The sequence below is a fragment of the Physeter macrocephalus genome, chromosome 1 (assembly GCF_002837175.3).
Source record: "Physeter macrocephalus isolate SW-GA chromosome 1, ASM283717v5, whole genome shotgun sequence".
NCBI classification, from domain to species: Eukaryota; Metazoa; Chordata; class Mammalia; order Artiodactyla; family Physeteridae; genus Physeter; species Physeter macrocephalus.
This window is the reverse complement of record NC_041214.2, coordinates 89,996,616-90,009,928: the sequence shown is the minus strand read 5'-3', so window position 1 is coordinate 90,009,928 and position 13,313 is coordinate 89,996,616. Positions and strand designations below refer to the sequence as shown.

Genomic DNA, 13,313 nt, shown 5'->3' with positions numbered 1-13,313 from the left:
CCCTGGTGGCGCAGTGGTTGAGAGTCCGCCTGCCGATGCAGGGGACACGGGTTCGTGCCCTGGTCTGGCAAGATCCCACATGCCGCGGAGCGGCTGGGCCCGTGAGCCGTGGCCACTGAGCATGTGCAGTTGGAGCTTGTGCTCCGCAACGGGAGAGGCCACAACAGTGAGAGGCCCATGTAACGCAAAAATAAATAAATAAATAAATATAATAAATAAATCTAAAAGTATTGGAACTGACTTCATATTTGATGATCTTAAGAATTAATGATTTTTTCGTGTTGTTTTGTGTTGGTGTGATACTGTTTTTGTTACGTATTTTTGAAAAGAGTTCTTTTTACAGATGTGTTCTAAAAATTTTATGATGAAATCATATGTCTGGGATTTGCGTATAAAAATTATAGGGGGAGGGTGGTGTTGGAGTTATAGTTGAAACAAGATTGCCCATGAGTTGTTAAGTGGTGAGGTGCTGTATTTGTGGAGGTTTGTTATACTATTTTGTCTAGTTTTGTTTGAAATTCTCCATTATAAAAATATTACACAAATATTTTTGCCACTTAGTGGCACAGTGTTTATATGAATCCCTGCCATAAGACTTCTGTTTCTATTTCCTTATTATGTATCTTCAAAAATATTTCTTAGAATAAGATCATTAATTTTAAAATATACCTGTAAGTGCTTGCAGTCTTATGTTCTCGTCTAAGTTGATTCAGTTAAACTTGCCGATTCTTCAAGGGAAGGAAAGGAGTTGGGGAAAGGGCAAAGACAGTACCTGTGGAAAGTTCAGAAAGTAGGCAAAATGCCCACTATATCTATTCTGTTTCAAAATAAGATAAATTTGGTAGTGGAAAATATAAAAATGAATCTCTAAACCGTGAGTCTGTGTAGTCTACAGTCTGAGTATTTACAGTTTGTAGATTATCTGAAAATAGTCTGCGGTAGGGGTTGGAGTGGGGAAGTGTGTTTAGTCACATTACATAGCTCATAACGCTGTGGTGATTGACCTCAATGGTTGTTGAATATTTTCCCTCCTGCATTTATGTGCTCAGAAGGCCAGTTGTTTGGCTGATCTTGAATAAAGAAATTGTTAATGGAAAAAGGAGTGATTTCATTGATGATATTGGGCTATTCTTTGTTTCATAGCTTTCATTGACCTAGGTTATCTTACCTTAATAAAACCTGTTTTTGAAATTTTGATCATAAACACATTAAATGATGTTTTACACTGTTAAATAATTTGCTAGTTTTACTAAAAATGTTCTGTATATGTAACGTTGACAATTTTGAAATACATAGGCACTGAACAAAACAGTTATTGTGGCACATTGAAGATTCATTAGGAATTTTTTAAATAAAGTAGTTCCAAAGTAGATTATCAGAAAATATTATTTAGATTATCCCCCTCTTCATAAATACATGCCAAATTTATACTGCAAGATACATCTTGAGTTGGCTGAAATATATAACTTTAAAACAGAGTCAACGTAATTTTTTCTTTTCTAGGTACTAAGCGTCTTGTAGAAGGGGCTATTAATCCAGGAGAAACCTGTTTGATCATTGAAGATGTTGTCACCAGTGGATCTAGTGTTTTGGAAACTGTTGAGGTTCTTCAGAAGGAGGGCTTGAAGGTCACTGATGCCATAGTGCTGTTGGACAGAGAGCAAGGAGGAAAGGACAAGTTGCAGGCGCATGGGATTCGTCTCCACTCAGTGTGTACATTGTCCAAAATGCTGGAGATTCTTGAGCAACAGAAAAAAATTGATGCTGAGATGGTTGAGAGAGTGAAGAGATTTATTCAGGAGAATGTTTTTGTGGCAGCTAATCATAAGGGTTCTCTCCCTTCTGTAAAGAAAGGACCCAAAGAACTAAGCTTTGGTGCACGTGCAGAGCTGCCCGGGATCCACCCAGTTGCATCAAAGCTTCTCAGGCTTATGCAAAAGAAGGAGACCAATCTGTGCCTGTCTGCTGATATTTCAGAGTCCAGAGAGCTGTTGCAGCTAGCAGATGCTTTAGGACCCAGAATCTGCATGCTCAAGACTCATGTAGATATTTTGAATGATTTTACTCTGGATGTAATGAAGGAGTTAACCATTCTGGCAAAACGCCATGAGTTTCTAATATTTGAAGACCGGAAATTTGCAGATATAGGAAACACAGTAAAAAAGCAGTATGAAGGTAAGTATTATTCAGGAACCAACAAGAATCACAAATCCAGCTTAAACTGGCTGAAGGAAATGTATTGGCTCACATGACAAAGTCCAGCTGTAAAAAAGCCTGTGAAGCGTGGTTGGCTCTAAGAGCTCAAGTGATGTCTTTTGGCCTTGCTTTCTCTCCAAGTCTCAGCTCTGCTTTCTTCTCTCTTGACTTCTTTCTCCTCATACCTGCCCTAGACCAATCACTCAGACCTGGGGTATAGAATACGTTTATTAGCTCACCTGGGTAATATACCCTGCTCCTGGTGATGTGAGGCTATTTTAAAAAAATTTTTATTGCAGTATAGTTGCTTTACAATGTTGTGTTAGTTTCTGTTGTACAGCAAAGTGAATCAGCTATATGTATACATATATCCCCTCTTTTTTTGGATTTCCTTCTCATTTAGGTCACCACAGAGCATTGAGTAGAGTTCCCTGAGTTAAACAGTAGGTTCTCATTAGTTGTCTATCGTAGTATCAATAGTGTATATATGTCAATCCCCATCTCCCAATTCATCCCCCCTGCAACTTGGTGTCCATACGTTTGTTCTCTACGTCTGTCTGTATTTCTGCTTTGCAAATAAGATCATCTCTACCATTTTTCTAGATTCCACATATATATGTTAATATACAATATTTGTTTTTCTCTTTCTGACTTATATGACAGTCTCTAGGTCCATCCATATCTCTACAAATGACCCAATTTCGTTCCTTTTTATGGCTGAGTAATATTCCATTGTATATATGTACCACATCTTTATCCATTCTTCTGTTGATGGACATTTAGGTTGCTTCCATGTCCTGCCTATTGTAAATAGTGCTGCAGTGAACATTGGGGTGCATGTGTCTTTTTGAATTATGGTTTTCTCCGGCTATATGCCCAGTAGTTGGATTGTGGGTCACATGGTAGTCCTAGTTTTAGTTTTTTAAGGAACCTCCATACTGTTCTCCACATTGGCTGTATTAATTTACATTCCCACCAACAGTGCAAGAGGGATCCCTTTCCTCCACACCCTCTCCAGCATTTATTGTTTGTAGATATTAATGATGGCCATTCTGACCCATGTGAGGTGATACCTCACTGTAGTTTTGATTTGCATTTCTCTAACAATTAGTGATGTTGAGCATCTTCTCATGTGTTTGTTGGCCATCTGTATGTCTGGAGAAATGTCTGTTAAGGTCTTCTGCCCGTTATTTGATTGGGTTGTTTTTTGATATTGAGCTGCATGAGCTGTTTGTATATTTTGGAGATTAATCCTTTGTCAGTTGCTTCGTTTGCAAATATTTTCTCCCATTCTGTGGGTTGTCTTTTTGTTTTGTTTATGGTCTCCTTTGCAGTGCAAAAACTTTTGAGTTTAATTAGGTCCCATTTGTTTATTTTTGTTTCTATTTTTATTACTTTAGGAGGGAAGTCAAAAAAGATCTTGCTGCGATTTATGTCAGAGAGTGTTCTGCCTGTGTTTTCCTCTTAGAGTTTGATAGTGTCTGGCCTTACATTCAGGTCTTTAATCCATTTTGAGTTTATTTTTCTGTATGGTGTTAGGGAGTGTTCTAATTTCATTCTTTAAAATGTAGCTGTCTAGTTTTTCCAGCACCACTTATTGAAGAGGCTGTCATTTCTCCATTGCATATTCTTGCCTCCTTTGTCATAGATTAGGTGACCATAGATGTGTGTTTATCTCTGGGCTTTCTATCCTGTTCCATTGGTCTATATTTCTGTTTTTATGCCAGTACCATACTGTCTTGATTACTGAAGCTTTGTATTGTAGTCTGAAGTCAGGGAGCATGATTCCTCCAGCTCTGTTTTTCTTTCTCAAGATTGCTTTAGCTGTTCAGGGTCTTTTGTGTTTCCATACAAAATGCAAAATTTTCTGTTCTAGTTCTGTGAAAAATGCCATTGGTAATTTGATAGGGATTGCATTGAATATGTAGATTGCTTTGGGTAGTATAGTCATTTTCACAATATTGATTCTTCCAATCCAAGAACATGGTATATCTCTCCATCTGTTTTTGTTGTCTTGATTGCTTTCATTAGTATCTTATAGTTTTTTTGCACACAGGTCTTTTGCCTCCTTAGGTTTATTCCTAGGTATTTTATTCTTTTTGTTGCAATGGTAAATCGGTTTGTTTCCTTAATTTCTCTTTCTGATCTTTTGTTGGTAGTGTATAGGAATGCAAGAGATTTCTGTGTATTAATTTTGTATCCGGCAACTTTACTAAATTCATTGATTAGCTCTAGTAGTTTTCTGGTGGCATCTTTAGGATTTTTTATGTATAGTATCGTGTCATCTGCAAACAGTGTTTTATTTCTTCTTTTCCAATTTGGATTCCTTTTATTTCTTTTTCTTCTCTGATTGCCGTAGCTAGGACTTCCAAAACTGTTGAAGAGCGGCAAGAGTGGACATCCTTGTCTTGTTCCTGATCTTAGAGGAAATGCTTTCAGTTTTTCACCATTGAGAATGATGTTTGCTGTGGGTTTGTCATATATGGCCTTTATTATGTTGAGGTAAGTTCCCTCTATGCCCACTTTCTGGAGAGTTTTTATCATAAATGGGTGTTGAATTTTGTTGAAAGCTTTTTCTGCATCAATTGAGACGATTATGTGGCTTTTATTCTTCAGTTGTTAATATGGTGTATCACATTGATTGATTTGCATATATTGAAGAATCCTTGCATCCCTGGGATAAATCCCACTTGATCATGGTGTATGATCCTTTTAATGTGTTGGATTCGGTTTGCTAGTATTTTGTTAAGGATTTTTGCGTCTATGTTCATCAGTGATATTGGCCTGTGATTTTCTTTTTTTGTGATATTTTTGTGTGGTTTTGGTCTCAGGGTGATGGTGGCCTTGTACAGTGAGTTTGGGAGTGTTCCTCCCTCTGCAGTTTTTTGGAAGAATTTGAGAAGGATAGGTGTTAGCTCTTCTCTAAATGTTTGCTAGAATTCACCTGTGAAGCCATCTGGTCCTGGACTTTTGTTTGTTGGAAGGTTTTTATTCACAGTTTGAATTTCATTACTTGTGATTGCTGTGTTCATATTTTCTGTTTCTTCCTGGTTCAGTCTTGGAAGGTTGTACTTTTCTAAGAATTTGTCCATTTCTTCCAGGTTGTCCATTTTATTGCCATATAGTTGCTTGTAGTAATCTCTTATGATCCTTTGTATTTCTGCAGTGTCAGTTATAACTTTTTTCATTTACAATTTTCTTGATTTGAGTCTTCTCCCTTTATTTCTTGATGAGTCTGGTAAAGGTTTATCAATTTTGTTTATCTTCTCAAAGTGTACCAGCTTTTAGTTTTATTGATCTCTGCTATTGTTTTCTTCGTTTCTATTTATTTCTGCTCGGATCTTTATGATTTCTTTCCTTCTACTAACTTTGGGGGTTTTTTGTTGTTCTTCTTTCTCTAGTTGCTTTATGTATAAGGTTAGGTTGTTTATTTGAGATTTTTCTTGTTTCTTGAGGTAGGATTGTATTGCTGTAAACTTCCCTTTTAGAAATGCTTTTGTTGCATCCCATAGGTTTTGGGTCGTCGTGTTTTCTTTATCATTTGTTTCTAGGCATTTTTTGATTTCTTCAGTGATCTCTTGGTTTATTTAGTAGCATATTGCTTAGCCTCCGTGTGTTTGTGTTTTTTTTTTACAGTTTGTTTCCTGTAATTGCTTTCTAATCTCATAGTGTTGTGGTTGGAAAGTTGCTTGATATGATTTCAATTTCTTAAATTTACTGAGGCTTGATTTGTGACCCAAGATGTGCTCTATCCTAGAGAATGTTCGTGTGTACTTGAGAAGAAAGTATATTCCACTGCTTTTGGATGGAATGTCCTGTAAATATCGATTAAGTGTATCTGGTCTAATGTGTCATTTAAGGCTTTTGTTTCCTTATTAGTTTTCTGTCTGGATGATCTGTCCATTGGTGTAAGTGGGGTGTTAAATCCCCCCACTGTTATTGTGTTAATGTCGATTTCCCCTTTCACGGCTGTGAGCATTTGCCTTATGTATTGAGGTGCTCCTGTATTGGGTGCATAAATGTTTACAGTTGTTATGTTTTCATCTTCTAGGGTTGATCCCTTGATCATTGTGAGGCTATTTATGTAAACTTCTTGAACCCCAAGGTATAGTTAGGGGTAATTTCCCTAAAGAAAATGGCTGTGCTTATGCCAGAAGAAAGTGACATGGGTTCTAGGCAGGCAAAAATGACAGATGTTGGCCCTGCAGAACACAATGAGTTCTGAATATTCAAAGAATGAAAATTGTAGATATAGGAAACAAGGAAAAGGTAGTGTATAAAGTAAGATTTACTTTAGCAGAAAAAGATCTGTTGATATGCATCCTTTTTAAAAAATTTTGTTAAATAGGAGCTCAAGGTAGAGCATACATTAGTTTTAAAAGACTGCTTATGTATAAAGTAAGATTTACTTTAGCAGAAAAAGATCTGTTGATATGCATCCTTTTTAAAAAATTTTGTTAAATAGGAGCTCAAGGTAGAGCATAGATTAGTTTTAAAAGACTGCTTAATTCTTTACCAATTCTTTACCCATTCTTCTATGCAACTTTCTGTTATATTGGGTATATCTCTTTTTGTTTTGTTTTGTTTTGTTTTTTGTGGTATGCGGGCCTCCCTCTGTTGTGGCCTCTCCCGTTGCGGAGCACAGGCTCCGGACGCGCAGGCTCAGCGGCCATGGCTCACGGGCCCAGCCGCTCCGCGGCATGTGGGATCCTCCCAGACCGGGGCGCGAACCCGGTTCCCCTGCATCGGCAGGCGGACGCGCAACCACTGTGCCACCAGGGAAGCCCGGGTATATCTCTCTTTCACTTACCCTTACAACAGACCTTTTATGTTATTTAACAATTATAAGCATCTTTTGAGATAACAGTTTTTCTTAAAGTAATACATACATATTCTTAAGCTATTTCTTCTTTAGGAGAGATTTGTCTGTAATGACTTTCTTCATGTGCTAAAGATACTGACTGTTGGGACTTCCCGGTGGTCCAGTGGTTAAGACTCTGCGCTCCCAATGCATGGGGCCCAGGTTCAGTCCCTGGTCAGGGAACTAGATCCCGCATGCTGCAACTAAGAGCCCACATGCTGCACGTAAGTCCCGGCACAGCCAAATCAATAAATAAATACTTTTTAAAAAAAGATTGACTGAAAAAAAAAAAAAGGGGCTTCCCTGGTGGCACAGTGGTTGCGAGTCCGCCTGCCGATGCAGGGGACGCAGGTTCGTGACCCGGTCTGGGAAGATCCCACATGCTGCGGAGCGGCTGGGCCCATGAGCCATGGCCGCTGAGCCTGCGCATCCGGAGCCTGTGCTCCGCAATGGGAGAGGCCACAACAATGAGAGGCCCGTGTACCACACACAAAAAAAAATATTGACTGTTGAAAGACTTATACAAACTTTCTACAAGTTTGCATATAGTGTTTTATTTTTTCAAAAATCTACTTGGGTTACTGTTGTCTGCTTTTAAAATGAATACAATTGTCTATTGAAATTTGAAGAGCTAAAGAGACCTAAGGAACAAGTAGATTTGAGAGATGGTAAAGTTTCTGAGAGATCCCTACAGAATGAAAATTTGTCATCTTCAGAGGACTTTCAGTTCATATCTTCCACTCAACAAACAACCTGTCTTCACTGGACCCTTTCCAGTTGCATAAATCTTATTGGTAGTCACAAGCGTCAGCCTGCAAGGAAAAACAGTCTTAATCAGTTTTGCTAGCAAACTAAGTGTAGAGCTTATAAGATTTTTTTCTCCTTGTGATTTCTCAACCAGCTAACCAGGTGGACAGATAAATTTTTCACAAGTAGGTCCATTGATAATCACTAAAATACTTGAAGTGTTTCGCTATTTCATTAACATGTTACTAGGAGATTATTTCCATATTGTAGTTGGTTGGTTGGGTAAAAAGTTAAGGGTTTTTGTTTGGAAATTGACAGATATCTTTTTTCTCCTTTTCATAGGTGGTGTCTTTAAAATAGCTTCTTGGGCAGATCTAGTAAACGCTCATGTGGTTCCAGGCTCAGGAGTTGTGAAAGGCCTGGGAGAAGTAGGCCTGCCCCTGCACCGGGCATGCTTACTCATTGCAGAAATGAGCTCTGCTGGCTCCTTGGCCACTGGGAGCTACACTGAAGCAGCGGTAAGTGACAGAGGAGAGAGATTGGGGCAACAGACGCCAGGGCTTGGGGCAACAGACGCCAGGGCTGTGACACTAGATGTTACAGGGGAAGAAAGTACCTTAATTTGGGGTCTATGGAATTGCTGTCAAAAACAAAAAAAATCACCTGATGTTTGTGTGACAGTATATTAATACTAATTGGCTAGAATACCTTGATGGTTAATAGCATTTTATATCTTGTAATGTACACCAAAGAAATTTGAACTGTACTCTAAGAGAGAAACATTGAAACACAGATATTGGGTCAAATAAACACGTCTGTATTTACCTGGTCTTTAAGATAGAGGAGTTTTTTCCCTTTCACCATGAATTGAAATTGAATAGCTTTTTCCCAGATACGCAGTTTCTTGGAATCTCCCGAGTCACACAGAGATGCACATTCTCATGACAGCAGCCCACATGAAGCAGCTTACCTTTTCAGTCTTTGATATTGATTGGCATTGTATGGGAGAGCTCTTAACTAGAGTCCAGACACATTGTTTCCTTTAGTAACTTCCCATTATTAAAAATCCTTATAACACCATACATGTTAGTACCCAGCTCCAACCCCCTGCATGCCAGAAAAAAATGAGAGATGGATAATCATCTAGTTATAAAAAGCTCCTCTTCACATTCTCCTCTGGGCAGGTTTCATAGTTGGATAGTCACCTAGAAAGATGGATGGATTATCTTTGCAGATATTTTAAAGACTATTACTTTTTAAAGTAATAGGAATTTTTATTTTAATAAAATTTTAATTTTTACATGGGAATTTATTTTTCATATTTCAAAGCCTGTGGAACTGTGAAGAATTCACATGGCCCTAGGGCCAGGTTTTAACACCATCCCTGAATTGACCATAAATGTCTATGATTTCCCAGCTCTCATAGCAGAGGGTCCATGAGTCAGTGCTAATATTTGGCATTCTGGATCTGGCTCAAGGACAATACATTGATTTTTGGTTGGTGGTAGTACTTAGTGGCAAGAATGGAACAGTCTGGGCCTCAGGGAAGAGCCAAATTAGAAAGTCAGGCAGATCTTATAGGGAAACTTCTATGAGTGTGAGGTAATGGTAGAGAAATTGTGGAGACAAGTTATTGGCAAATGTTAAAGAAGAGGGAAAGCTGTAGAGGTAAGATTTCTTTAGCTAGCTCTTAACAACATAGCGGTTTTTTATGTGGTGGCTGTCCTTGAATATCTATGTAGATAGGCAGTAGTAAGTCAGTGTGGTTTTATACCATTATAAATGTATTCTAGAGTACTACTTATATCCTTTTTGGAAGCAGGTAGGTCCCCAAGCATTATTATAAATAAGTAACGATGCAGCATCTAGATTTTAGATGCACACAATATAGGATTTTTAGTGTTTTTAGTGTTTGGTTATAGGAAAAGGGGACAGAAGGGGTTATTTCAGGGTGGTCTTAATGGAGCAAGTGTGTAGATTCATATCTAAGATTACCTGTTTTAGATGTAATTCGTTTAATATGAAATGAGGAAATGCATCTATGAGATAAAGTTTCTTAACATTCTGTGTGGTTAAGTGCTTTCTTATAATCTTTTATTACATTCCATTTAGGTGAGAATGGCTGAAGAGCATTCTGAATTTGTGGTTGGTTTTATTTCTGGCTCCCGAGTAAGCATGAAACCAGAATTTCTTCACTTGACTCCAGGAGTTCAGTTAGAAGCAGGAGGTAAGTCTATTCATTGGTAATGGTTTTTCCAAAATGCTTCTTTACCCAAGTCAGCAAGGACAAAATAAAACCTAGATATGCAAAATAGCTTGCAGTCTAATTTTAGGATGAAAATCTAGAAAGCTACTTTTTGTTGAAAAATGCACAGAAACTGATAATTTTAATTGTTCTCAACTGATGTTCCACATATGCTGCCAAAAAAGGTGTTCTGTGCTCAAGGAGGAATGCTCTAGGTTAAACAAAATCAGACATTTATTTAGGACTTTGCAGAGGCTTTGATGTGCTAATGTTTATTGTGGCTCTTTAGTGTGGAGATACATGGTTCTGTCATGTCATCCAAACTTACCTGAACACGTTAACACTTTTAGAAGTCTGAGAAATGCAGTTGCTAAAAGAAAAAGAGCAAACTTTCTCAATGATTGATAGTCTCTAGTCAGTGAAGGAGTAATCTAGGTTATTAAATGTCCTTTTGGGGTTCAAAGTTGTTTTGTTTTGTTTTGTTACTTTTTAAAATTGAAATATAGTTGATTTACAATGTTGTGTTCATTTCTGCTGTGCAGAAAAGTAATTAAGTTATACATATATATACATTTTTAAAGTATTCTTTTCCATTATGGTTTACCACAGAATATTAAATATAGTTCCCTGTGCTATACAGTAGGCCCTTGTTTATACACTCTGTATATAATAGATTGCATCTGCTAACCCCAAACTCCCACTCCATCCCTCTCCCACCCCACCTCCCACTTGGCAACCACAAGTCTGTTCTCTGTGTCAGTGAGTCTGTTTCATGGATATGTTCATTTGTGTCATATTTTAGATTCCACATGTAAGTTGTATCACAGGGTATTTGTCTTTCTGACTTACTTCACATAGTATGATAATGCCTAGGCCTATCCATGTTGCTGCAGATGACATTGTTTTGTTCTTTTTTATGGCTGAGTAGTATTCCTGTGTGTGTGAGTGACTTCTTCTTTATCCATTCATCTGTTGATGGCCATTTAGGTTATTTCCATGTCTTGGCTATTGTGAATAGTGCCTCTGTGAACACAGGGGGTGCATGTATCTTTTTGAATTATAGCTTTGTCCAGATATGTGCCCAGGAGTGGGATTGCTGGATCATATGGCAACTCTATTTTTAATTTTCTGAGGAACCTCCTTACTGTTCTCCATAATGGCTGCCCCAACGTACATTCCCACCAACAGTGTAATTAGGTTCCCTTTTGTCCACACCCTCTCCAGCATTGTTATTTGTAGACTTCTTAATGATGGCTATTCTGACATGTGTGAGGTGGTACCTCATTGTAGGTTTGATTTGCATTTCTCTAATAATTAGTGATATTGAACGTCTTTTCATGTGCCTGCCCATTTTTTGATTGGGTTGTTTTTTTTTAATTGTTGAGTTGCATGAGCTGTTTGTATATTTTCTGAAATCAAGCCCTTGTCAGTCACATTGTTTGCAAATTTTTTTCTCCCATTCTGTAGTTTGTCTTTTCGTTTTGCTGATGGTCTCCTTTGCTGTGCAAAAGCTTGTAAGTTTGATTAGGTCCCATTTGTTTATTTTTGCTTTTATTCTACTGCCTTGGGACTGACCTAAGAAAACATTAGTATGGTTTATGTCAGAGAATGTTTTGCCTATGTTCTCTTCTAGGAGTTTTATGGTGTCATGTCATATATTTAAGTCTTTAAGCCATATTGAGTTTATTTTTGTGCATGGTGTGAGGGTGTATTCTAACTTCACTGATTTACACGCGGCTGTCCAGCATTCTCAACACCACTTGCTGCAGAGATTGTCTTTTCTCCATTGTATATTCTCGTCTCCTTTGTCAAGATTGACCATAGGTATGTAGGTTTATTTCTGGGCTCTCTATTTCTGTTCCATTTTTCCTCAGGATTGCTTTGGCAATTCTGGGTCTTTTTTGGTTCCATATAAGTTTTAGGATTATTTGTTCTAGTTCTGTGAAAAATGTCTTGGGTAGTTCGATAGGGATCACGTTAAATCTGTAGATTGCTTTGGGTAGTATGGCCATTTTAATGATATTAATTCTTCTAATCCAAGAGCCTGGGATATCTTTCCATTTCTTTAAATCATCTTCAATTTCCTTTATTAATGTTTTATAGTTCTCAGCATATAAATCTTTCACCTCCTTGGTCAGCTTTATTCCTAAGGGTTTTTTTTGTATGATTTTAAAAGGTATTGTTTTTTTACATTCCCTTTCTGATATTGTGTTGTTAGTGTAAAGAAATGCAACCCATTTCTGTATGTTAATCTTGTATCCTGCTACCTTGCTGAATTTATCAGTTCTTTAGGGTTTTCTATATATAGTATCATGTCATGTGCATAGAATGACAATTTTACGTCTTCCCTTCCAATTTGGATACCTTTTGTTTCTTTTTCTTGTCTGAATTCCAATACTATGTTGAATAGAAGTCATGAGAGTAGGCAACCTTGTTCCAGATTTTAGCAGGAAGGATTTCAGCTTTTCACTGTTGAGTATTGTATTGGCTGTGGGTTTGTCATAAATAGCTTTTATTATGTTGATATGTTTCCTCTATAACACACCTTGGTAAGAGTTTTTATCATGAATGGATGTTGAATTTTATCAAATGCTTTTTCTGTATCTATTTAGATGATCATGTGATTTTTGTCTTTTCTTTGTTAATGTATCACATTAATTGATGTGCATTTGTTGAACCATACCTGTGATCCTGGGGTGAATCCAACTTGGTTGTGGTGCATGATCTTTTTTATGTGTTGTTGGATTTGGTTTGCTGATATTTTATTTGGTTTTGCTAGTAGTTTTTTGCATCTGTACTCATCAAAGATATTGGCCTGTAATTTTTTTGGGGGGTGGTATATTTGTCTGGTTTTGGTATCAGGATGATGGTGGCTTCATAGAATGTCTTTGAGAGTGTTCCCTCCTTTTCAATCTTTTGGAAGATTTTGAGAAGGATTGGTATAAGTTCTTCTTTATATGTTTGGTAGAATTTGCTGGTGAAGCCACCTGGTCCTGAACTTTTGTTTGTAAGGAGTTTGTTTTTTTGGTTTTTTGTTTTTACAGATTCTATTTCACTTCTAGTGATTGGTCTGTTCAGATTATTTATTTCTTCTTGATTCAGTTTTGGTGGGCTGTATGTTTCTAGAAAAACTTGTCCATTTCTTCTAGGTTGGCAAATTTGTTGGCATGTAGTTGTTCATTATATTCTCTTACAGTGTTTTGTATTTCTGCAGTATTGTTTATTTCTTTTTTCTTTCTTATTTTGTTTATTTGGGTTCTCTCT

At 37.4% G+C, this 13,313-nt stretch overlaps 1 protein-coding gene across 1 annotated transcript in view; it reads left to right on the top strand.

Moving 5' to 3' along the window:
• The window catches only part of UMPS (uridine monophosphate synthetase), a 62,344-nt gene that overhangs the window by 21,651 nt on the left and 27,380 nt on the right, over window positions 1-13,313 (top strand). Inside the window, exons 3-5 of the mRNA XM_007114644.3 lie at window positions 1,504-2,175; window positions 8,147-8,322; window positions 9,917-10,031. Coding sequence (XP_007114706.2) covers window positions 1,504-2,175; window positions 8,147-8,322; window positions 9,917-10,031 — 963 coding nt within the window. The remainder of the gene's footprint in view (window positions 1-1,503; window positions 2,176-8,146; window positions 8,323-9,916; window positions 10,032-13,313) is intronic.